At 42.2% G+C, this 24,263-nt stretch overlaps 1 protein-coding gene across 1 annotated transcript in view; it reads right to left on the minus strand.

The window, feature by feature from the left end:
• The window catches only part of CAMK1 (calcium/calmodulin dependent protein kinase I), a 99,069-nt gene that overhangs the window by 26,763 nt on the left and 48,043 nt on the right, over positions 1-24,263 (minus strand). The window contains exon 3 of the mRNA XM_073644808.1: positions 113-244. Within this exon, the coding sequence (XP_073500909.1) occupies positions 113-244 (132 nt within the window). The remainder of the gene's footprint in view (positions 1-112; positions 245-24,263) is intronic.

Raw genomic sequence — 24,263 nt, forward strand, 5'->3', positions numbered from 1 at the left:
TGCCAGGTAGCTCATCCATAGTGACCCGTGGATGATCAAGGATTGTCGTAGAGAAAAATATCAGCTAAAGTCCCCCCCCCCCTGAAAGTTAAGAAGAGGGTCTGCCACTTACTTCCTCAGCACTGCTATCTCATTCTCGATGCTCGTCTCCTTCCCCTCCAGGGCTTTCTTCGGGATGCATTTTATTGCTACCAGTTTCTGGGTTTTCTTCTCCTCGGCTAGGACCACCTCCGAAAATGCCCCACTGTGGACGAGAATGGAAAGAAATACAGGTTGAAATATAAAGTTAAAGGACTCAAACTTAAAGGGGGTTTTACAGGATGAGAAAAACATGGCTGCTGTCATCCAGAAACAGCGCCACACCTGTGTACAGGCTGTACCTAGAATTACCGCTGGGAATCGGGCTGAGCTGCGATACCACAAGGAACATGTGGCCAGTCTTTGGAAAGGGGTCTGAAAATTCATCCCGTGATATTGATATTGTACCTACCATTGCTACATCTTGTGGTCTGCATTCCACAGTCTGACTACTCTAACCGTAAAGAACCCTTTCCTATTTAGATGCCGATGTAGGAAAGGGTTAAGAGTTGTCTATAGTTCGAGGTGTCAATTCCTATCCCTCGCCTACACTGCAAGAAGATAAATTTGGCTAGTTAGATGAAGGTCTACCCAGTGTGAAAGGTATGATCATGGCATCACAACTTCATGGCCCAGATTTTTGGCACCAGCAAAATGAAATTTACAATTTTTTCTATTACCTCTATTTTTATTATCTTACATATCCCTTTTACACATCATCATCTTCTATGCATTTACATCCAAGTAATAGAGGAAGGGGGATGAGGAAGTATTTGGGGCATTCGCAATACTGCAAAACATACTCTGTCATAGCCTTAAAGGGATATGTCATGATGATTTTACTACTATTGTCAGTGGTACGGCTGTATAGGTTTTAGTACAACAATAAAAATGATACCTGTCTTGTAGCAATTCGATGTGCCATCGCCGAGAAATCGAGCTTTGAAACTACATGCAAATTAGCCACGTCAAAGTTAATTGGGGGTGTGTTTGTGGGCGTGTGCTGCAAGCATAGTGACACACCCCCAATGAACTTCCTGTTTAATTTGTAGGTGGCTTCAAAGCTCGATTTCTTAGCGCTGACACATAGGATTAATACAAGTCAGGTATCATTTTTATTGTTGAGAAAGGACCTATACAGCCATGCCACTAGTTCCAGTATTAAAATCATCCTGACATATCCCTTTAAGTGTAACTAGAGCATTGCCAACCTTAGGCAATTCAAATAATAAACAATATACACAGATCAATTATCGCCGGCTGTAAAGCACAAAAAGGAGTAAAGAGCCATTGTCGTCTATAACAAGCTAATTACACAGGATGGAAGACGCTTGAATCCTTCATCTGGAAACAGACGAGGACCAAGCGAGAGCCAAGATCTATTCTATAGTCATAAGCTCTGTGACACCGAGCAGTGCGGCCTCCCCAGACAGCGCATTCATCCTCCAATGGATACGGACAGCTATAATTATATGCTATTTGAATCAATGATGAATGATGCCCCGCGCGGCCTGAAAGACAGTTACTTTAGGACAATCACGGCACGGCTGAGTGAAAACCTTTTGGATCTGTGGAGGGGGGGGGGGGGACCTGAGACATACTGTAAAGAGGCTTAATGATCCGAGGAAGCCGGGTTGTCCGGGCAGCTGCCTCGGTGTATGACCACACTGTTAGATAAGAAAAACATGGAGAGATTTATTTTTCCAGACAATTAAACTTTTTTACTGTGAAATCAAACATTTAAAAAATAAATAAATAAATAAATAATAATAAAAAAAAAAAGTTTAATTTTTTGTCATGGCGGTCACAAACACATTTTTCACATTCCGCCATAGGATAGAGGACTGATGTATGACCGCAGGGACTCCCGATGCTCAAGAGAATGGGTGTCCCAAAGTCTCATGTGTGAATGGAGTGGCATTGAGCATGTGCGACCACTACCCCATTCATCAATAGCAGCGTTGGTCGCACATGCTCACTACGGCTTCATTTATGTTGCATACCTGCCCCCATGTGCACATATCCATAGAAAGTCATAATGGGAGCTCAGGACGCCCATTAGGAGCCCGAACTGAGAAGCTCCATGAGGGTATATGCACACTGAATCTTTTAGCTGAGTTTTTGAAGCGGATTTGGAAAGTTTCCACTCCAAAGTCTTCCAAGAGCAGCACCAGATCATGTTTTTTTTTTGGCTAAAAAGAAAAAAAATGTTGTAATTGGGTTTCATTAAAAATTCTGCACCACTTGCCTTCTATAGCCACTGTGCTGCAGAATGAGTTACCTGAAAATCAGTCAGTGAGCTTCAGTCAATTGTATAACTCTTATCTTCCTTCTTGTACTGATCTATGACCACATGAAAGTTGAGAGGAACTTTGTGGTCATTAATCAGCTGAAAGAAGCTCAGAATGAGCTCACCTATGGATGCTCTGTTAGCTCATTCTGCAGCCAGTAACTGACAGTGCAAAGGCTGTAGAAGCCAAAAGGTGTAAAAAAAAATTTAAATTGCAACAAAATATGCAGGAAGGTGCTGTGCAATACCAAATAAAGTCATCAGACAAGAGTGGCGCCATTTCTGGAAAAAAAAAAAAAAGAGGACATCTATAATGACCCTGGGAGTTTTGGTTACAGTTAATAAAGAGGTGTTATTTTTTTTCTGGCTTCCTTCACCCAGTTATCCCCAAAGGAGGCATTGTGCCTGGTAACGAGGCGGCGGGGGCACAGATTTCCTCATGTATATGGATGAGCCTCCCCTGGTGCTACCTTGATGCCGGCTCACTAGTTCTCTCCAGGGTCTCCCCATCTCTCCGGCTGAGCAGCAGACATCTCTATTATAAGAGCAGGCAGCTATGACTACCGATCCATATGGTTAGGACGAACGCCGCAGAGATTTTATTTATAGCCGTCTGCTCCGTACGATGTTGCGCAACAGCCGAGGCTGAACTCACCCAACTGTAATAGGTGCAAAGCATTATACTCTCCAGCACTAAACATAAGCTCTCGTGTCATCCTCGCCCGTCTAGTTCCACGCAGCACATTTGTAGGATTGCTACCTGGCTTTCCAGGTCTCCTGCCTTGTGATATGGTTGTAGGTGTCCTGAATGAGCAGTTCAGGGCTCTAGAAAAGCTGGGTGACAGTCATCACAGTCCCTGGTGACCTTAAAGGGGTATTCCAACCTCTATCACCTATTACCGTATATATCCATAAAAGTCTGATCGGCGAGTTTCCCCATTTATTAGAATAAGGGTCCCCTTGACACTAAATGGAAAAGCGGTCCCTATCATTGGGCTCCGTACACATAAAAACAGCTGATCTGTGGGGTAGCCGGGTGTCGGACCCCCCATTGATCTGATATTGATCACCTATCAAAGTCATAAGCCTGGACAACGGGTCTAACAGGCGTACAGTTAATTCCGTAAATCGGATAAGACTCACCCATTCAAGTCTATGGGTGCGTACAGTGCCGGACTGGGATGATAAAGGCCCACCAATAACGCTGACTCTCTTGGGGTCCCACTGTTCAGCTACATGCAATAATGACCGGACCCTAGTACACAACTTTACTTTTGCTTCTATGTAATATTCATTTGGCTAGCTTGTTTAGTGAATGATTAGATTGTATATTTTTCTGCAAATAGTGAATCAATGCAATAGCACTGCTCATCAGCACTCCTTCACAAGGGCGGCCTACCGGAGGATTCTCCTATTCGCCTGTGGGCCAGTCCAAGCCTGGGTGCGTACAAAGAGAAAATAAAACAATTGGATGCCATAAGGATCCACAATATAGCATCCGGATACACTGCAATTCTGCAACATAGGAAACTTATCTAGACTGGATACACTGTAGCAAACCCTCAGCTGTGAGTAATAACGTTTGAAGGTAGGCATTTTTTATTTTTGCACCAAATTAATTATGGCTCAGGAGTCATTTTATGCTACTTTAACTTTCCTTTCTTGGGGTGGGGGGAGGCGTTTGCTTATTGAAAAGGGTCAAATGAAAAAAAAAAAAAGATCTTGAAAATGGTGAAAAAGTATGAACACAAACTTTGTAACAAAGTTATGATACAATGATTGGCCCAATTTAAAGGGGATGGGGATTTTCTTGAAACTCCACTTAACATGAAGCCATTCCCAGGCGTCTCATTATTGCGGAGGCCACAGCGGACCGATCACTACGACACAGGGGTCCCAATGGAGCAGGACTCGGCTACAGTATTAGAAAATAAAAACACCCCCCTTTCCTGGGGAACGCCTGGGCGTATGATCTCAGGCGGAAAAGTTACTTGATCTAAGAACATCTCTTATCACATGAAGGCGTTAAGATTGTGGCTTTCCTGATATGAGAGATGTGCAGATGCAGAAAAGCCAAATTTGACTTTTAACACTTTCAGCTCTGCTTGTTTTCTGGCAGCCCCATGAAAAATAAAATATATACACATACATACATACATACATACCAATGACCTGACAAACACAGCTCTGCTTTTGGCTTTTATATGCCAAAACTATAGTGCATCTACCCCACTACACCCAGGATGGCTAAAATGGGTTGTGTAAAGATAATGCAGAGTTAAGCGAAAAGATTTGTGCCGGACTGGTCCTGCATGGCAGCCTTCACTTCTGCGGCCAGCATCCTCAGCGCCTCTTGCGCTCACAAGACCCCGCAAACGTTTTTTTTGGTGCCCCGTCATGATGATCTCTGACCAAGAAAGTCCAAATCTTTGGCTAAACCAGAATAAATCCAGTAATCTAGAAAACAAGCTGGTCCTACATCGGTGTGTGTAGCGTGGCAGTCAGGGAGGATGCGAGTTGACATGGATGCTCGCTCCGATGCCCAATTGTACGGTTGATCCACTATTCAGTACATGCCGGATTATCAGATGCCACTTCTACGGCCTTCCGCATCAAAGGAATTCAGATGCAGCTTCTTGAGACAATCGGATCTTGGAGGGAGAAGGGTTAACGGTAGTCTTTATCGCGTCCTGTTTACTCCATTTTCCCGCAGCCTCTCCCCGTCGGGTTCTGCCGGATTGGAAGACTGACAAAGCCATCTGCCTCCATGGAAACAGAGAATAATTCTCATTTATTTTTAGGAAAGCATCAGAGTGATTCCAATGCATCTGAAGGCAGAGATCGCCTGGAAGGCCCTAGTTACACATGCGTCACACCATCTAACGGCGGCTGTACTAATGAGCGGCTTAACCGCGGCAATGCCAGGAGGTGAAGAACATTCCACCGGAGACGCCAAAAAAAAGTGTAAAAACTGACAGACGGAAACTACAGATCAATCTGATAAACATGGCGCCCAGAGCTTGCCACGGCTGACCGGATTGTGTGCCACCATATGGCGTCACTCTAATCTAGACGTGCCACCTAGCGCTCCATGACAATGCACAGTCACCAGGTCGCCGTTTCAGGGTCACAGCCATTATGGCCACCAACTGTAAACCGGTCATGGTGCCAGGGTAGCACATAGCCGCTTCTTAAAATTTAGTCGTGACGACAGTCGCCTCCAATATTTCACATTCTACCCCCCTATATCATACAGTCCTAGAAGCCGAGATCTGAGGAGCTGTTTGATAGGGTCCCTACACCGCTTCATACCACCACTGAAGCCCAAAATGTAAAACATTTAAGGTCTCACCCCAATTGTAATTGGAAATGTCCCCCCTGAAAAAAAAATAGATCTTTTATACTTTGAGCTCATTGTGTAAGTTGGGTGGGAAAAAAAATGTTTCCCTTCCCCATCAGCAGATGACCCCAAAACACAGCTCAGCTTCCTGGACTATTTCGTATGTGACATGCAGGGCCGGCTAAAGGTATATGCAGACCCTCGAGTCCCAGTGCGCCCCTCTATGGTTTAGACTTTTCCTCCTCATCTTCTAAGAGTCAGGACTTTATTTTTTCACCCCCATAGCTTGTTTTTTTGCAGAATCATTTTACCATATAACGCATTAGAAAATGGGGGGAGGGAAAGTCACTTACAGTAAAAAAAACAAACTGTTAACTTCGTCCTAAGGATCACTAAAGTTATTATGGTAGGTACTAAAGTTACGCAGTTTGTTTTTTTATGTTTTATTACTTCCTCACCATGTGGATAAATATTAAAAGATATTTTATTAGTTCGAATAGTAATGCACGGTGCGATCCCAAAATGTTTTAAAATTCTTTTTATATTTTATTTATGGATTTCATTTATCCTCATTGGTAGGTTTTCAAATCGCTTTTTATTGCAATTTATGTGGGTGGTGCGGCAAATGAAAAAAAACAGCAATTATGGTCGTTCTTTCTTTTCTTCTCTACAGCTTTTACCTTATGGGTTAAATAATTTTATAGATTTGGTGGGTGTCATCCAATTTTTTTTTTTCCATTATTCTTCATTTTTAACTGAGGGGATTCAAACTTCTTTTTAATCACATTTAGACATGAACCTGCGATTGTTAGATTACTTGTTCTATGTACTGCAATACCGCCTGAGTCTGGGCTTCACAGGAGTACCAAGATGGCGGTGGATGAGGCCTTTATCTGGCCCATGGCTGCCAGGATAATCCTACAAGCAGACCCCAGCGTGGACATCTAATATGTGCCATGGGGTCTTATATTATGTAGTTTAGTGTCACAGTGCCAAAACAGTCCTGACCCATCAAGGCCTGGTCTATACAAGACCCTGGCACCGAGACGTTAGCGGCAGAACCAGTTGCTCAGTGAGGCCTCCATTGGTCAGACTGGTTTTTCCAGCATATCCCACAAAGTCATCGTTATTATTAAGCAAAAAATAATTAAAAAAATAAATAAAAAATGTAATAAAATAAGAGATCGGCCTAATCCTTCCTGCAGTGTCAGGTCTGATTTTCCACATATATTCTCGCTATGCAATGACTGACAGAAGGGGTTAATGTGATAAACGAGAAGGCGTGGAGAGGGAGAGTCGCAAAGCGGAAAAAAAAAGAATCTAATTATTAGAATGTGCAACGGAATGTTCCTCCCGTTACCTGGTGTAATAAGAGGTATTGAAAGGGGGTTGCTAGGCAACAGGCCTGTTGTGCTTGACACCGGGGTCTCACTGGATGATAGGTGACCTGCAGAGGAGCCGGATCAAAAGGATGGAGATATCTATCTATCTATCTATACAACAAACAGGACATGGAAGGAATTTAGGTATAAAGCTGTAGAGGAGAGAAAAAAAAAAATCTGTCGTGATCGCAGAAGCTGTAGTGTAACCTCAGAAAAGGAGAGCAGGGAGAAGAGAAATGCATGTAGTGTGCGCTTCAATAAATATATCAGGATGATCGTGGTGGAGAAAAGTTGCATATTAGTCCAAGTGTGCCCAGAAATAGAATTAGACGGATGTTGTACACCACTCGCGTAACGGAGCGCTAAAGCGCAGAAACGTTAGCGACATTTTAAAAAGAATCGCAAAATGATGAGAAAGGCTAAAATATATCTGGATAAGCAAAAGCTCACCCATAATGTAAGAAAAGAAAAAAAAAACAAAAAACATAAGCCCAAGTTCACCTAAATGGGGCGCAAATAAAATAAAATAAAAAAAAATCAATAAAATTGGGACAAATTTTACTCCAGGGAAAAAAAACAAACCTATGATGAATTGGGACCAGAGTTTTTTTCTTTTTAATTTTTGCATGGATTTTGGAGTAGATTCCGCTTCAAAACCCATATAAATAAGACAACATATTCTTTGAATAAGATCCAATAAGAAGCAATGTTTCAATGCTGTTGAAGCTTCTGCTTGGAAGAAGAAAAAAAAAAAAAAAAAAGAGAAACACCCTAAATGTGTATATCGAATCAAGAGAAACAGGAAAAAAAAAAAAAACAACCACCCACTAATATCAGTACCAGGCCTGTAGATGTGATTTATTAAAAAAATAAAATTTCAGAAATTAACTTGTAAATCCGAAGCATGTGAATTTCTGATGTGGAATGAGCAAGGATTTGTTGAGAAATATAAAGATTTGAAGATCCACAACAAAATCCATCAATTTGTAAAATTGTGGAAAAAGAATAAAAAAAAACGTATACTCACTTTCTGAAAAGCACATGGAGGGGGCACATACTTTTCTCCATACAGTGGTTCTGTATAGCACTATGGGTGTATGTATATCTCTGTATACAATTTTGCTGGCTGTATCACTCAACAGGTGGTGACCGCAATCACACTGGGTTCTTGATCAAGTTCCTGGGATATCGGGGGCTGGAATTTGTGAGGTGAGCCCTTTACCACTGCCTGCCTTGGTCCTTATAGTGTGAAAATGGAATCACTATCATATTGTGTCTTTCAGACAGAAAATATTTCCGGAATTTCTCAGGATGGAGAAGTCTAAATATAAAGCCCTTCTCTTTTGTAAGGTTGTGACCCGCTCTTCCACTACACCTTGGTCTTGTCATGTGCACGTATGATAAGGACGCGGCAGCGGTGATAGCGTCTCTCCGCGGAGGTTACAGAGGAGGTGATGACGGTCTGTTATTCCGATGTATAACACAATCCTGCTGCGGTTGTCAGGCTCAGGACGGTCTCTTTTGTCCCCACTGACCAAGTGGCCTCATCTTAAAAGTTTTAAGCTACAGTCATAAAATTCAATTTGAAAAAATTATTCCAATTTGATCATTAAAAACACCATTGGGGCAACAGACAACTTTTTATTGTTTACATCCCAGAAACTTCAGCCACATGGAGACTCCAATAGGTCGTACTTGAGAACTATCAGAGTCTACAGGATGCTGCTCCAACCTTTTTTTTTTTTTTTTTTTTTTTTTTTACAAAATCTGGAGTAGTATTTGGGTGCCAAAGATAGGTCATGGTCTACGGGAAAAGGCAGAACGGTTACGCAAACAAAAAACAGGTAAGTACTTCGCATGCCACAAACTTTGCCATTACAACATCCAAAAGGACCATGCAGGTGGCAAAAATGAGGCATGAACTACCGAAAAAAAGGGGCATGCGTGCCAGAAAACAAAATTTTAAAACGTGGCCAAGTGTGCACCAGACCTATCGGATGAAAGGCAACCAGTACTGGATTCCAATTTTACTTTTGAGCAATCAAACTCTCGGGGGTGCCACCTCAGGTTTTGGCCATCCAACTGACTGACTATCTAAGCATTCATGGCCCCTATAGGCATCCAAATTCAGACTGATCAACGAAAGCAGATTGGCTACATGCAACAAGTCGATCGGCGGCCGTTGACTGACTTGTCTAGATCGGCCAACGATCATTCTGTGCCCATAGAATATCGTGCTTGAGAATCATCGCATCCGAAGAACGAGCATTTTGCTAGTTTGTTAAGTGAGTGCCAGCCTGTTTAAGGAGGCCGATCGTTGGGAACAAGCATTCCTACAAACACTAGTTTTGATTATTTGCCAAAAATGGTCCAAAAAAAATAAGGGGGGGGCTAAAAGCATTGAAGAGCTTCCTGTGCTACGAGAACATCCAGAGGATTTAGTTGCAAGAAACGGGGCACTGTCTACCAGAAAGAAGGCATGGTTGTGCAAAACCACTGGTGATGCCAATCTACATCTTTCAGAAAACACCCCCCCTGCAGTCAGTCATCCCCTTGTCTAGCCTCCCAGCCAGTAGTAGGATACGTCTGCTTTTCTCCGGAGCTAGTCCTACAGATGGAATGATGGATACAATCCCGACATGAAGCCTGCGGCTGCCTCATCCGGCTCCGTGTGCCTGGAGGAGAATGCACGTTTGGGTGGGAGTCCTTAATGAGGTGTTAAGACGTGTATTTATTCATAGGGTGCACAGTGTGTTCGTACCACATCTTACTTTTGGCAAGCGAAATCGTGGGCAAAGTATAAATATTTTTAATCACATTCTCAATGTATTCTAAAGTCATTTCAATCGTCGGCAGTGAACATGTGGCGAGCAAAATATGCCGGTGAGAGAGTATGCAAAGTTTGCCAAGCATAGCCAAAGTCTCGATATAACTCAGGAGTGGATAATTTTAGCATTTCTATGTTGGCGCCTATAGGAAAAACCCCGCAGCGATATTCATTATGTCTCGTTTCCTAGAACAACCGGCATTTATCACATACAGAGGATCGGCCTCACAAAGTCTATAGGAAAGAGCAAGGAGGAGGCATTATGTGAGGCTCCTGGACCGATATGCATCTCTCATGTGCCACCTATAATACTGTGTGGATGAGGGGCTTTGGCAAATTCTACCTTTGCAACTACAAATCCACAGGCTTATTATTAAATCATTCTACAACTGGACAAGATGAGAAATTTCTTAGGAGGACACTGTTGACTTCAGTCATGAATTGCTGGAAAAATTTACAAACATGGAAACGATCAGAACAGAGTTTTTCTGGAGTTTTCATAAGCATCAAACCTATTTAAATCATTCAGAAATCTGTTGGGCAAATTGTTATTGGAGAGAAAGCAATAAAGATATTGGCACGTCTATGGGCACCTTGTCGGGCTTAGAAAAGCCAATTTTTGAATACCCCATTTGGGAATTTAATAGGAAAAAAAAAGGAGGATCCTCATCTTTTATCCAGAGTGGTGACTACAAAAAGCACCATTTACACTGGATGTTTGGGCATTGCAAGGGCAGCCCAGACACTACGTAATGCTTAATTTCACAAGTAAGGGTGCCACAGGCCGGTAATTGAATACTTGCTGCTGCTTTCGCCCATACTTTACAGCAGAGTGACTGAGGGTCCCAACAGTGGACCCTTGTTACAAAAGAAGGAGTGCTCAAGCAAGACAACCTCTAACTCATCCAGAAGAACAGGTTGTCCACCTTACCAACTTAAGGAACCACCATTACCACCAAATAAAGCTAGCACCTTCAAATCCTTAAAAATAGCCCCCATTAATGAACTGATCGCAAGAGGAACCTACAGTTCTGGGGCTTCTAGTCCAATATTTGAAAAGGTTTGTCCACTACTGTAGAACCCCTATTTAAAATGATACTTAACTCCCGGACGGGCACCATTGCAGCAGTCGGCACAGAGTTTTCCCATCGGTCATGTGACATTGTTAAAAGTTATGTGACCACTGCAGCCAATCAGCGGTTGCTGATTGACAGAGGTGTGAAGGCTGCAGCGCTCCCGTAACAATATCCTATGATCTCCAGGAGACTCAGCTGAGGGTCGTCATCCTTGGAGTCGTGCAGTTCGAGAGGAGATATGTTTTTATTTTGTATGTGGCATTTAAGAAGAGGTTGTCCAGTAGCGGCCATTACATAAGCGCATGAATTAGGCAAGCATCATTATCCATCTCATTATATACTTTTGGGTTGCCACGAGAAGGTCCTTTGAAATAACACTGAACATCTGCTGAAGATGATGGTGCATGACAACGCTCATTCATCGTCCAGGTTATACGCATGCTAGTAAAAATAAAAAAACATAACTGTCCGACAGGTCAACAGGGAACAGAAAGTTCTATGCAGAAGAGAAACAAAACTCAGGCACATATGTCGGGGGACAAATATTACATCGGGTTAGAGGAGCCTCAAGTTGACTTTGCCAGTTGGTTTCCACCATTCTAAGAAAAAATCATGAATGTCAGATCCATGAACCCCAAACCGCTCAGATGTTTGTAGCTCTTTTTGCGTGCAGATTAACACGGTATATTTACTTTAATGGGAGACTATCTGCAGTACCAGAAAACGGCCACTATGCGGTGTATGGAGCTGTGCAGTTCCAGAACCCCAAAAAACTCAATAAGGTCTGTCGAGCAAAGCCTAAAATCTAACCTGCCCAGGTCAAGAGCTGAAAGTCTAACATAGAAGCCTGTGTGTTTACCCAGAAACGTCCATATAGCGTGCAGAGAACCCTACAAGTCAATGATATACATGATCGCACCGTATAACAAGGATCATACAATTATAAAGGAGGGTTCACAATTTTTTAGGCTGCTTCGTGAAAAGTATTGGAGTCCATTAGACCATGAATGAACTCGGGCCTGGCAATCAGGACACATGAAAACTCAAATTTGAGAGGAAGGAGAAACTCAAAAAAAAAAAAAAGAAGAACGCAAGTAATAGGAAATATACCAGATGACCCCACTTCTTCCGTCATACGAAAAAAAGCAGAAGCAAAATTTCTAGAAGACTCAGAAAATGCTGATTTCAGTGATACGGCATATCTATCAATCAGTCATGAGAAGGAGCATAAAAATAAAAAAAAAATAAAAAACACAGAAATTAACTCTTAGTGCTGCTCTTTGCTTAGAAGCCTTAATTGAAAAAGAGATTTTCTAGAATTTGAGACATTGGGAATACGCTTATGGAGTATCGCAGCTCGGGTGAAGGGTTTCCAGAAGGAAGCAGACGTTTTTCTCATTCTAGATGATTCCGTAATGTTCCGGCAATTTTAGAAGAAATCGCAGCATCTATGTAGACGGCAGTTATGCCTCATGGGTAGATATCATCTGCTTAACTGACTGTTCTGCCACTAAAAGATAATTCAGAACTCCGATAACAATCGGGGGTCATATACCGGTAGATATCTTCTCCTTGGAAAATAGACAAAACGATGTAAAAATAAAAGATGCAAAAATAAGTTATAAATACATTTTTACCACACATAGGAAAGTGGACACACCTATCTACAAGATGTGTGTGTGGTTGGGGTAGTGTTACCTCCCCTGCATTCAGAACCAGACAATGCGTCCTCCTTCTGCACCTCTGACAATCTTGCTCCCAAAAGTTAGAGGCCGGGTCAAGCAGCAGGACACCACCTGAGTATTCAGGTAGTTGACATCCAAGCACTACTGTGTATTTCCTTCCAGTTCTTCTTTGGACCTTGTGACAAACCCAGCTTTGCTTCATTGCTGGCTAACTTTGCTGCACAGCTGCCTGCTCTGCATTGGACTCTGTGACAAACCTAGCTCTTCTACATCACTGGTTATAACTCTGCCGTGCCACTGTCTGCTTTGTATTGGACTCTATGACAAACACAGCTATGCTATATTGTCATATATATTCTGCCATATCTGCTTTCATCACAAAATCTTCTCAGCTGCCATTTGGAATACAACTCTTAACTCTACTTCATCGGATCCTGTAATTACAGTTTGTTGTAGTTCTGCCACAATGGCTTCCGCTGTTGCATCGGGATCTCTGCTGGACCAACATCCCCTGCCCGTGCTGCACAACAACTACTCATCTGGACCAAAAACTTTGAAGATCCACCTCGCCAGACGAGACATCCCAGGTAGAAAGTGATAGAAGCTTAGCGCATTTGCTCTTATTCTTATAGAATATTTGACTTGGTTTTTAGATTAATCCAGCAAGCAGAGAATTTATATACTGGTGTTCTATCATGTAAAAGTCCATTTTGGTCGTTCTAACGTGGTGCAACTGTGAACCCAACCATTATCTCCTTTGCTCCTCTGATATGGGTTGTAAAAGATAATAAATATGGTTAGTTATTTTTTTTCCCCCTCTGAAAGAGCACCACCCTTGTCCATAGGCAGTGGTTGGTATCCAGCTCCGTCCCATTCCCTTAAAGTTCAGTCTTAAAGAGAGTGGCTCCACCTCTGAACGCCGTTCATATAGACATCTTCAAAAACACTGAGTTTTGGGGCGTAGATAAGAGGTGGGGTATGTACAATATAACCACTTTCTAACATCTGTATTACGCTTCCAAAATCAGGACTTCTTGGGGTGTAAACGAGCCAAAACTATAGAGTTTTACTGCAGGTGGTCCCAATACTGTTGCCACAATACAGACATTAAAATGTTCCAGTACTATGGCCTTCTTAAAGTCCCCTAACAATGGCTCTTAAGGCTTCCTTTCACATTGGATGAAGGTCGATTGAACAGGCCGATTTCGACACCACCAGTCGGCCATCTAATGTGTACAGGTGCCTACCGACTCTTCCCCCAACAGTTTATTATGCCAGAGGAGATAATGGCTGGGCAGTTGGTATTTCAATGCTCAAGCTTTTTGTCTTGAGGGAGGAGTTGTCTGGCATTGGATTTTCCCTCTTTCCTCGTAGAACGACCAAGAACACTCGGACGAGGCAAGTGCTCACGTGTCCTAAGGATTCGGGAGAGATGGCCGTCTCCCGAATGAACGTTCTAGCCGAGGTAGACCTATATACTGACAAACATTCTTCAAACACGATGAGCGCTAAGAATTGTTTGCGTGGGTTTACACCAAGTTCTTCATCTTCCTCCCACACACCAAAAACAATTCTGACAGGTTAATTTGACTCTCTATAAAAGCGTGAGAGTGAAGGAAAATAGACTGAGGCCCACTGGGAGGGGAAGGGACTGGTTAAATACATCCTGCCCTGCGGAAAATGTTCAGTCACTCAACATCAATACTTGGACAGGGTCAATAATTCAGTTGCATATATATGGAGGCCACTGCCCTTCTATCGTTGTCAATCACAAAGAAGACAAGAAAAAAAGAAGCCTCATCTCCTGCCCCGAGTGTAAGCGGATAAAGAGGCCTCCGCCTCCTGTTGTAATTTTTATTTGCTTAAGCTATTTGCATTGCAATCATGTAAAAAAGAAAAACATATCAACCAGAAATAGCACAAATGTCAGACTTCTGAATAATGATCGCGTTACACACAGATACAACGAGTACAAAAGGTTTCCTTGGAACGAATGATCTCCCACCGGAAAGAGAAATGTCTCCGGGGGTTCTCAGTCATCCATTACACAATCTAAGGAAGGTCCCAATTTCTAAATTTCTCCAAAATATTCTATTTTTTCATCAAAGTTCACCATGGCGGAGCAAAAAATTCCTCTTGGGTGTTCAAGAAGGAAGACCCGAAACCGTAATCCATCCTCGACTAACAAGTTGTAGGCCAAGATAACATGGTCTCCAAATTATTTAGAAAATAAACAATTATGGTTCTTTTCAATCCTGTCAAGCCAATCATAGGATTAGTGTTTATCCAAGACATCCAGTCTTCGGACTGCTCATTTGATGACCATCAACAAGATCGATAGCTGCATTCTCTCCTCTCTTTCCGAAATATTATGATCGTCTCAAGAGTTGGTCCTGAGGTTTATCCCTAGATTGGAACTTTCGGATTCATTTGGTCAATGACTAGTTTCTCTTTCATAAGGTGCCCAAACAAATGAGATGAATGTTGACCAAACCCGGCAGTGTTGGCAAAACTAAACAGACCCTTTAATGTGTATAGAGTTGTCTCGACCCCAAAAAGTAGAAGTCTACAGGAGGAGAAGAAGAGGAGAGAAGAAGAGGAGAGAAGAAGAGGAGAGAAGAAGAGGAGAGAAGAAGAGGAGAGAAGAAGAGGAGAGAAGAAGAGGAGAGAAGAAGAGGAGAGAAGAAGAGGAGAGAAGAAGAGGAGAGAAGAAGAGGAGAGAAGAAGAGGAGAGAAGAAGAGGAGAGAAGAAGAGGAGAGAAGAAGAGGAGAGAAGAAGAGGAGAGAAGAAGAGGAGAGAAGAAGAGGAGAGAAGAAGAGGAGAGAAGAAGAGGAGAGAAGAGAAAGATTTAAAAATCCAATTATCTAATTTCTTGGGTAGATAAGCTGCTGCCAAAAAGGAATCTGGCAGCAGCTTTTACCTTTTTAGGGGAAAAAAGCTGAAAACACATGAAGACTCGGTCAAGCACTTGTGTATGGGGAAGTCGGGAGGGACAGTCGTCTGCAAAACGAACAGTGCCATCACGTGTATGGACAGCTTTAGGTTTTCAGAGCCAACAATTGTAATTAAAGGTGGCGCAATGTTGTGACCAACTACAGTAAATGGTAAAGAGCCCTTGAAAATGTGGCACCAAGTGTCCTGCTGAAATCAAGGAAATGGGGACAAGAAAAAAAAAAAAAAAAAAAAGTCAATTCAAAATGCTAAATGTTGGTAGAAACTTAGTAATGTCCGTTAAAACAGAACAGAGACTAAAAGAAGACACACGTCCGGCAGGCTCCATCCACAGCACCGTACAAAACCTCATTAAAAAGATCCTGTTTTTGTAAACAGGAGGTGAAGAAACCAGAACATGTTCATTAAGGCCGACATCTCAGTAAAGTCCAAGGATAATCTTATATCGTGGACCTTAACAATTTCTATAGATCACGCACAGCTTTAATGGGTTACATAACTGAACAACGGAGAAGAACCAATTCTTCAATTAACCCCTTCCAGATACCACTCCGCACTCCCCACGAGTAGCATTGGATGGGGCCAATTCTAGACTTTTGCAACATCATCGTGAAGTTCAGCATGAAACTACTTGTTTGTTATTGCAGTAAAAAGACTAAGACCCAGGACAAGAAAATTTCATGTACCCCCCAATCAATGGGAGGAAATAAAAGGGGCAAATGCTCTCAGCACGTTACCTGGTCATAGCATTGGGTATCCCTTTATTTAAGAAGAATTGACAGATTATCAGATGTATTGGGGTCTTCCAACGTACCACTAATGGATAGAAAATTATTGGGATCCTTTATTTTCATGGGATATCCGCTGTAGGATTATTTGTGTATAGCGAATCGGGAAAAATATCTATTACCCGAAGATTAAAAAATTACAGTTTTCTTTACTTTTAAAAAAAATCATGGGGTGTTTTGACATTACATCTGTCACGATTCAGCGACTACAGCGTAGTTCATTCACAGAATGACATTTCATGACAGAGTGATCATGTCACTAATAATCCCCAGACAAGTCACAAGAGCAACTCACTCCTCTGCTGAAACACTCTGTGCTGCAGGAGTAACCAACGTGCCTCATTAGTCTTCCGCCATGACACCACCAGCTCCCATATGAATGTTGGCTGACAGCTGGAAGGGCGACTTTACCGCAGCGGCAACTATCAGAAAAAGATAATGTTTTCAGCAAGTCATAAAACGCCCGGTCATAAATTTGCTGCCTGCATCCGGGAGACTGCTGCCTTTATCTTTTACGTTATGTTTGTACAGTTATAAAAACTTAATACGAGCAATAAATCTATTACCCTATAATCCAGTTTATAGTAAAAGTTTCCTTTTAACTCTCCCAGACAAAGAAAGTTCTGCAGAATCGCACTTTGTTTCTAACCCTTCCTCTTTTTAGGAAATAAAAAGTTCTCGAAAACATATGAGGCCGATTCAATACTGCATTTGCGCCTCTTTATTCGGTCTAGTTTTTGGTGTTTTTCACCTATTTTTCACTTGCACCTTATTCTCTCTTTTTTTTAAATTTGTGCATTTTTGTGTTTTTTTTTTTTTTTTTTGTTTGTTTGTTTTTTTAAATGTTCGTCATTGTGGTCAGGGTTTGGAGTTTCCAGATGTTATTGGCCGATTCATCAAATGCGAATTTTTAAAAAAGTTGCACAATTTTTGCACAATTGTAAACCAGATTCCCCCCGCCCCTCCCCCCGGATTGATTTTATGTGTGACAGGATTTTTTGCGCAACATTTTAGCAGAATATGCGACTTTTGAACTATAAAGTTGCCAAACAAAAGTTAAAAGACAAAAGCAAAAGAGCATTTTTTATTTTGAGCAAAATTTATGAACCGTAAACACCATTTTAAAGAATTTGGTGCAAAAACCCCCCAAAAAAGACAGAAGACAATTATGGGGTCTGTAGTTTCCAGCTGTAGAGTGTCAAAATGTTCAATTCACTGCCATATAAAATGTGGATGATCACATGTGGATACCACGCTGGACGGCCTGAGCAGTTGTAAATCGGCAACAGAAGTGCGGGCGTCAGTGACATCATTTCTGCCATGGATTTCCCAGCACATACAGGCCATGGATTCCCCAGCACATACACAGCGGAAGTATCCTAAAAGGGCAACAGATTTTTTTTCCCCCCCTAGTTTTTACAGAATATGTTGCCCTTTGCCCGATGGCAGCGTTTTAAATTGGCATGGATGTGAAGTTTTACAGCTGCTCTTACTGCCTTGTTCCAGTCCCGATAACAGGCAAGAGACAAAGTCAAAAGTCTGGAACTGCTAAAATACTAAATATTAGTGTAATCTCGTTTTTTGATAAGGTGTAAACTGAAAACAGAAAGAACATAGGCCGATACAAAATGTCACACAAAAAAAGTTCCCGACGTGCCTACAATACGTCCATATGTAAAGACGAAAAAAAGAGGAACAACGCACACTAAAACCGAAAGAAAAGAAGATAAGACCAGAGGGTAACATAAAAACCTAAGAGAAAAAAGAGTGATAAAAAGAGACGGAGAAACCAAGCAAAACAAAAAGAAAAAGCTTGAGACTGAACAAAAAATGAGAGTGAGAAAGCACAAAAGAAAAAAAAAAAGAAAAATAGAGAAAAAGAATGAGTATAAAAGAAAAAGGGGAAAAAAAAAAGGTGGTGTCAAAGACAAAAAGAGGGGAGCACTGCAAAAGAAAGAAAGTGAAGGAACAAGAAAAACAGGGATAAGGAAAAAAGCTGGAGAGTGAAGAAAAACAAGGGAATGAACGTGAGAAAAAAAAAGATAAAAAGAGAAGAAAATAGGGGGAAAGAGGGAGCAGAGAAAGAAAACAAAGTGAGGCAGAAAGGAAAAAACATAAAAGAAAAAAAACGGAATAAAAGGAAAAGTATAAAAAGAAGAAAGAAGGTTAAAAAGAATATGAGAAAAAAAGAGAAGAGGGCGAGAACAAAAACAAAGAAAGGCTGGAAATAAGGGAGAAAGTGAGCAGAAAGGAAAAGAGTAGAAAAAATAGGGATAAACCGAGAGAAAAAGAAAAGGCAATAGAAACAAAGAAAAAAGCAACAAAAGAGTAGGAAAAAGGATAAAAAAAAAGGAGGGGAAAGATGGAAAACAAACTAAATAGAAAAAAAAAAGAGAATGAAAGAATAAAGGCCACCAGGAGATGTGAATGGCTCATGGAGAAAGCACAATGTACTAGGCTTTCCATTGGGTCCAGCAGTGGCGAGGTTAACAGCAGCCGGGAGATTCTAGAACACATTCGGAGACCTAATTTTAATAAATGTCCACATCTATTGACAGGGCAGCAGTAGCTGGATGACAGCTCATCAGTCAATCAATACCCCTCTTCCCGTAGGTTATCTGTGTGCCATGCTGTCGGTTAGTAGCAGAAGTTCTCCAACTATGAACTACGCCACCTGTGGCACTGACAGGTAAAGACCGTGATGACACGGTTTCATAATAATCAAATCACTAATTAAAGATTAGAGTCAGTGTCCATGAACCATCTTTGTAGTGGGAAAACAATGCCACATCTTTCCACAGATTGAGGGTGGTACTGCAGCTAAGCAGTGGGGATGACCTGCAGTACCACACACAACCTATGAGCAGATGTGGCTCTGGTTGTCCTAATCTCAGAAAGTCCCTCTAAGTACACGACCTACTTCATGGCCACCTAGACTAGAAACGTTATCCGTTCTCCTCCATTAAACTCTCACTTGCTGCAGAGATGTCGTTGGCCAAGTTAGCAGTAATTATGCCCTTCTGCCACAGTAGGGGGCAATGGGATGGGCAGATCCAGCACTAAAGCGTGTTCCACAGAAGAAAAAGCAGCTGTGCCATGTCCACCCTACAACCAGCTGCGAAATGGATAAACATATGAACGTTTCCTTCAGAACAAGAGTTCTACATACGGAACCGCTCAACAAACGTTGCCATGGAAGCAGATGCTTTACGTCAACCACCAAGAACAAAGACTATTTTCTTTTTTTTTTACCATAAAGCCCCTTCTTCCCATTAGGCTGATTTGCAAGGTTCTTCTCCGTGTAGGCATGCCACAAATGTGCTAGGTTCAGACTACACAGAGTCTTTGCCAGTTCTGATCAAGACAAGCAAAAATGAATTTGAAAAAAATCCACTAATTTCCAGGCAACCTTTTTTTTTTTTTTAATATGTTTCAACAATGGTCACCAAGCAAGTGGGTCTAGGGGGGCTTTGCAACACTGAAATCATGTAGTGCACTCTAGGGGGCAGCACTTGGATCTTAGTTGCACATAACAGGGAAAGTCACAGGGCATGAACCACACCCAGAGTGCCAGCTGAGGCTGTGTGCCCACTATGCGTTTTTTCAAGCGTTTTTTATGCGGAATTTCCGCAGCGTAAACGCTTGCAAAACGCTTGGTAATCCGTGCCCCATGATCCCCAATGAAAATCCCAATGAAAATCTGCATGTTCTGTGCCCATGCTGCGGAATTTTCCGGAGCGGATTTTCCTTGCGGAAAAAGCCGCAGCATGTCCATTATTTGTGCGTTTCTGCATGCGGATTTGAGGTCTCAATGCATTTGAAAAATGCAAGTCAAATCCGCATGTAAAAACGCTGCAAAAACACGTCAAAAACGCCTGTAAAGTCCGCAAGCGTTTTTACTTCCAAGAACATGCAGAAACGCTGCAGAAATTTTCTGCTTCATTTCTGCAGCGTGGGCACATACCCTAAAACACTGATGAGAGCTTGCTAGGTTTTGGAACCGCCCACTAGACACTTACAAGCTAATTTACATATGGGAATAAAGATAATTTCTTCTGCAATCCTAATGCCATGAATGGCCGGCAAGGTACGGTGCCACTCGTTTTTTAAAGGGTTATCCTCATCATCTTAAATGGCTAATATTGCAAAGTGCTTTTAAAAACAGATTTTTTGCAATTAAATCCTCCTCATTCTTAAAAATGGAGAGAATTCAATTTTTATTATTTACTACTTGTTGCCTAGGTAGTCGGCCATCACTGCAGTCTAATCAGTGGTGGCTGAGCAAGCGCACTGGTTTGCTGAAGCGCGCTGTTAGTATCTGAGCCCGTGTTCCTCCGATGCTTCAGAGGCAAGATAGCACAGACCGGGCAGAAGTGCAGACATGCTGCCGGACTGAACTGTCAATCAAAAAGGAGTTCACCGCCCCCAGCAGGAGGCAGGAGAGAGAGGTCGGCTCCTGCTTCAGTAGACTTTATAGTCCCCTATAAAGTCCCCTAACCAGCAGTTTGATATAAGATATAACCTCTCGCCATCTCTGCAGCAAATCAACATTACCAGCTGTAGGTTGTGCTTCACCACCTTACTTGGTTCCTTAAAGGGATACTCTCATTTAAGCTATTAAGAGCGGAGACGGAAATATCTTTCTCTAAACAACCACATTTGACCTCCTTTCCGCAGTCCAAAGTTTCAGATTTTACACGGTTTGCCTCATTGAACAAAACGGCTCCATCAAGGGAACATCTGAATACTGGTTTAAGGGTATTTGATAGAAGCCCCTGCTGAAGTGTTGACTATGGCGAAACCTTAATTGTAAATTAATGCGCGATTTCGGGGGGACAGAAACCTGTGCAACACCCTTATATTAATGTCCTGGGACCATGCCAACACTACAAGGGAGAGGGTAAAGTGGTTGGAAATGTGATCAGTCCAAGCTATACATGTGGCTGATAATAGAGAACAGCAGACAATTTTGGAAAGTCTGAATAAAACAAATAAAAAAGTTACACAGCAGATTGGCTGCAGCATTAGGACGGGAAGGACTGGTAGGGATATTAAACAATGCAAGCATTGTTCCAGTGTATAGGTCGCCTGGAAATCTCCCCCATCCCCCCAGGGCTCTGGCTGCAATTATATCACTGCTGTATCCCAGCGATGGCAAGTCTCATCATCATATTCCGTCAGCGCTCTGTGCCGAGCAGCCCAGCCGGAGGAACATGACTCGTCTGCAATCCCGGCAGATTTTCAGATCTGCCTCTTCCAAATCGAGTTTTGGCCGACGATCAACAAGCACCTAAGAAACACAAACTTGGAATATTTTCAACGTCAACTCATGATAACATTCCTGTTACTGTCTGGTTGCTATAGTGAAGCGAGAATATAGTGATGGCAGCTATCAGGCGTATCGCAATGACAAGACCTTCCAAGGATTCTGCCTGCATTCTCGGATAACTCTTCCCCCAGTCTGATCCATGATCTGATCTTAATTAACGCAAATAATCCAGTGTAAGAGTCTTAGACCATCTCAGAGCTGTAAAAGAGGAATTACTTTCACTGTCAAGGAGCCCCAGACACTGAAAGGTTGTAAGCACCACTAAGATTATCCAAAATACGGGTTCTACCATAGAAAATTAAGACTAACTGTGGAACAAAGCCCCTAACGGATACTTAAAGGGGGTTTCCACCCAAAATTTAAAATTGACCACATATATTAGTAAACAAAGAAATGGATCAGTAGGCAAAATTTGGCCACTATTCATAGTTTCATAGTTTATAAGGCCGAAAAAAGACAATCGTCCATCCAGTTCAGCCTATTTCTTGTGCACTGCAGCTATTCCGCAGCGTTGATCCAGGGGAAGGCAACAAAAAAACATGCGGTATAGGCCAATTTACATCATTGAGGAAAAATTCACTTCCCGACACCAATCTGGCAGTCAGATTAAATCCCTGGATTAATTAACTAAGCATAAGATGTAATTTTATTGTTCTCAAGAAAGGCGTCCAGGCCTCTCTTGAACTCGTTAAGTGAGTTGGACATCACCACTTCCTCTCCCAGAGAGTTCCAGAGTCTCACGGCTCTGACCGTAAAGAATCCCCTTCTATGCTGGTGCAGGAACCTCCTTTCCTCCAGACGCATAGTGTGCCCCCTCGTCTTTGTCACCATCCTTGGTATAAACAGGTCATGGGAGAGATCTCTGTACTGCCCCCTGATGTATTTATACATGTTTATGAGGTCTCCCCTAAGCCTTCTCTTTTCCAACGTAAATAGGCCTAATTTTGACAACCTCTCTGGGTATTCTAGTCCCTCCATTCCCTTTATTACCTTAGTCGTCCTCCTTTGTACCCTCTCTAGCTCCAATATGTCTTTCCTGAGCACCGGAGCCCAGAACTGTGCACAATATTCTAAGTGCGGCCTTACCAGCGCTTTATACAGAGGAAGAACAATGTTCTCATCACATGCTCCTATTCCTCTTCTGATGCATGCCATGACTATTTGCCTTCGCAGCTGCTGCCTGACACTGGGCACTCCAATTTAATTTGCTATTAACCAAGACGCCCAGGTCCTTCTCCATGTCAGATTTCCCCAACGGTTTCCCATTTAATATGTATGGGTGACTGCTGTTTTTCTTTCCCATGTGCATGACCTTACATTTATCGGCATTGAACCCCATTTGCCATTTTTTGGCCCAACTCCCCAATTTATCTAAATCCTCCTGTAGCTGTGCCCTATCCTCATCTGTATTAACTACTTTACAAAGTTTAGTATCATCTGCAAATATTGCTATTTTACTATGCAACCCTTCCACTAGATCATTAATAAATATATTAAATAATATAGGGCCCAAGACAGACCCTTGAGGCACCCCGCTAGTAACCCTGACACCCCCTGAGCTTACTCCATTGATAACCACCCTCTGCTTTCTATCACTCAGCCAGCTATTTACCCACTTGCACACATTATCCCCAGACCAAGCATTCTCATTTTATATACCAACCTTTTGTGTGGCACGGTATCAAACGCTTTGGAGAAGTCAAGGTATACAACATCCACTGACTCTCCCCGGTCCAGCTGTGAGCTCACCTCCTCATAGAAGGCAATCAGGTTTGTTTGGCAGGAGCGATCCCTCATGAATCCATGTTGATATGGAGTTAGACAGTTATTATCATTAAGATATTCTACAATTGCATCTCTAAGAAATCCTTCAAACAATTTACCCACAACAGACGTTAAGCTGACTGGTCTATAGTTCCCAGGGTCACTTTTAGACCCCTTTTTGAATATTGGTACCACATTTGCTTGGCGCCAGTCTAGTGGGACAGTCCCTGTCCATAAAGAGTGCTTGAATATAAGATACAGCGGTCTGTCTATCACATTACTTAATTCTTTTAGTACCCGGGGGTGTATGCCATCTGGGCCTGGTGACTTGTCTATTTTGATATTATTTAGGCGTTTCTGAACTTCCTCCTGGGTTAGGTGGGTGATATTTAGCGGAGGGTTTACTTTATCACTCTGCATTTCCTCCGATAAATTGTTTTCTTTTGTGAAAACAGTGGAGAAGAAGCTATTGAGTAGGTTTGCTTTACCCTCATCGCCCTCTATGATTTTACTATGTTATATTCCCTTCAAGAGATATAGGCATTTTTCTGTTTTGCTGCAGCCGCCATTTTGAAACAGGATCAGCAGCTATATCGACTGACATTTTTGACTTAGCATCTCAGTAACCTATGGTAAATGTTTAGGCTATTGATATGTTCCATTAAAATCGATGTGACAGTTTATCGAGCTACGGTTTCAACCCAGTGGCTGCACTTCCTGTTTCTAGTTTAGCAAAATGGCCGACAACAGA

This window comes from Phyllobates terribilis, unplaced genomic scaffold (genome assembly GCF_046119375.1).
Source record: "Phyllobates terribilis strain yellow unplaced genomic scaffold, ASM4611937v1 Scaffold_8__6_contigs__length_399053987, whole genome shotgun sequence".
In the NCBI taxonomy this organism is placed as follows: Eukaryota; Metazoa; Chordata; class Amphibia; order Anura; family Dendrobatidae; genus Phyllobates; species Phyllobates terribilis.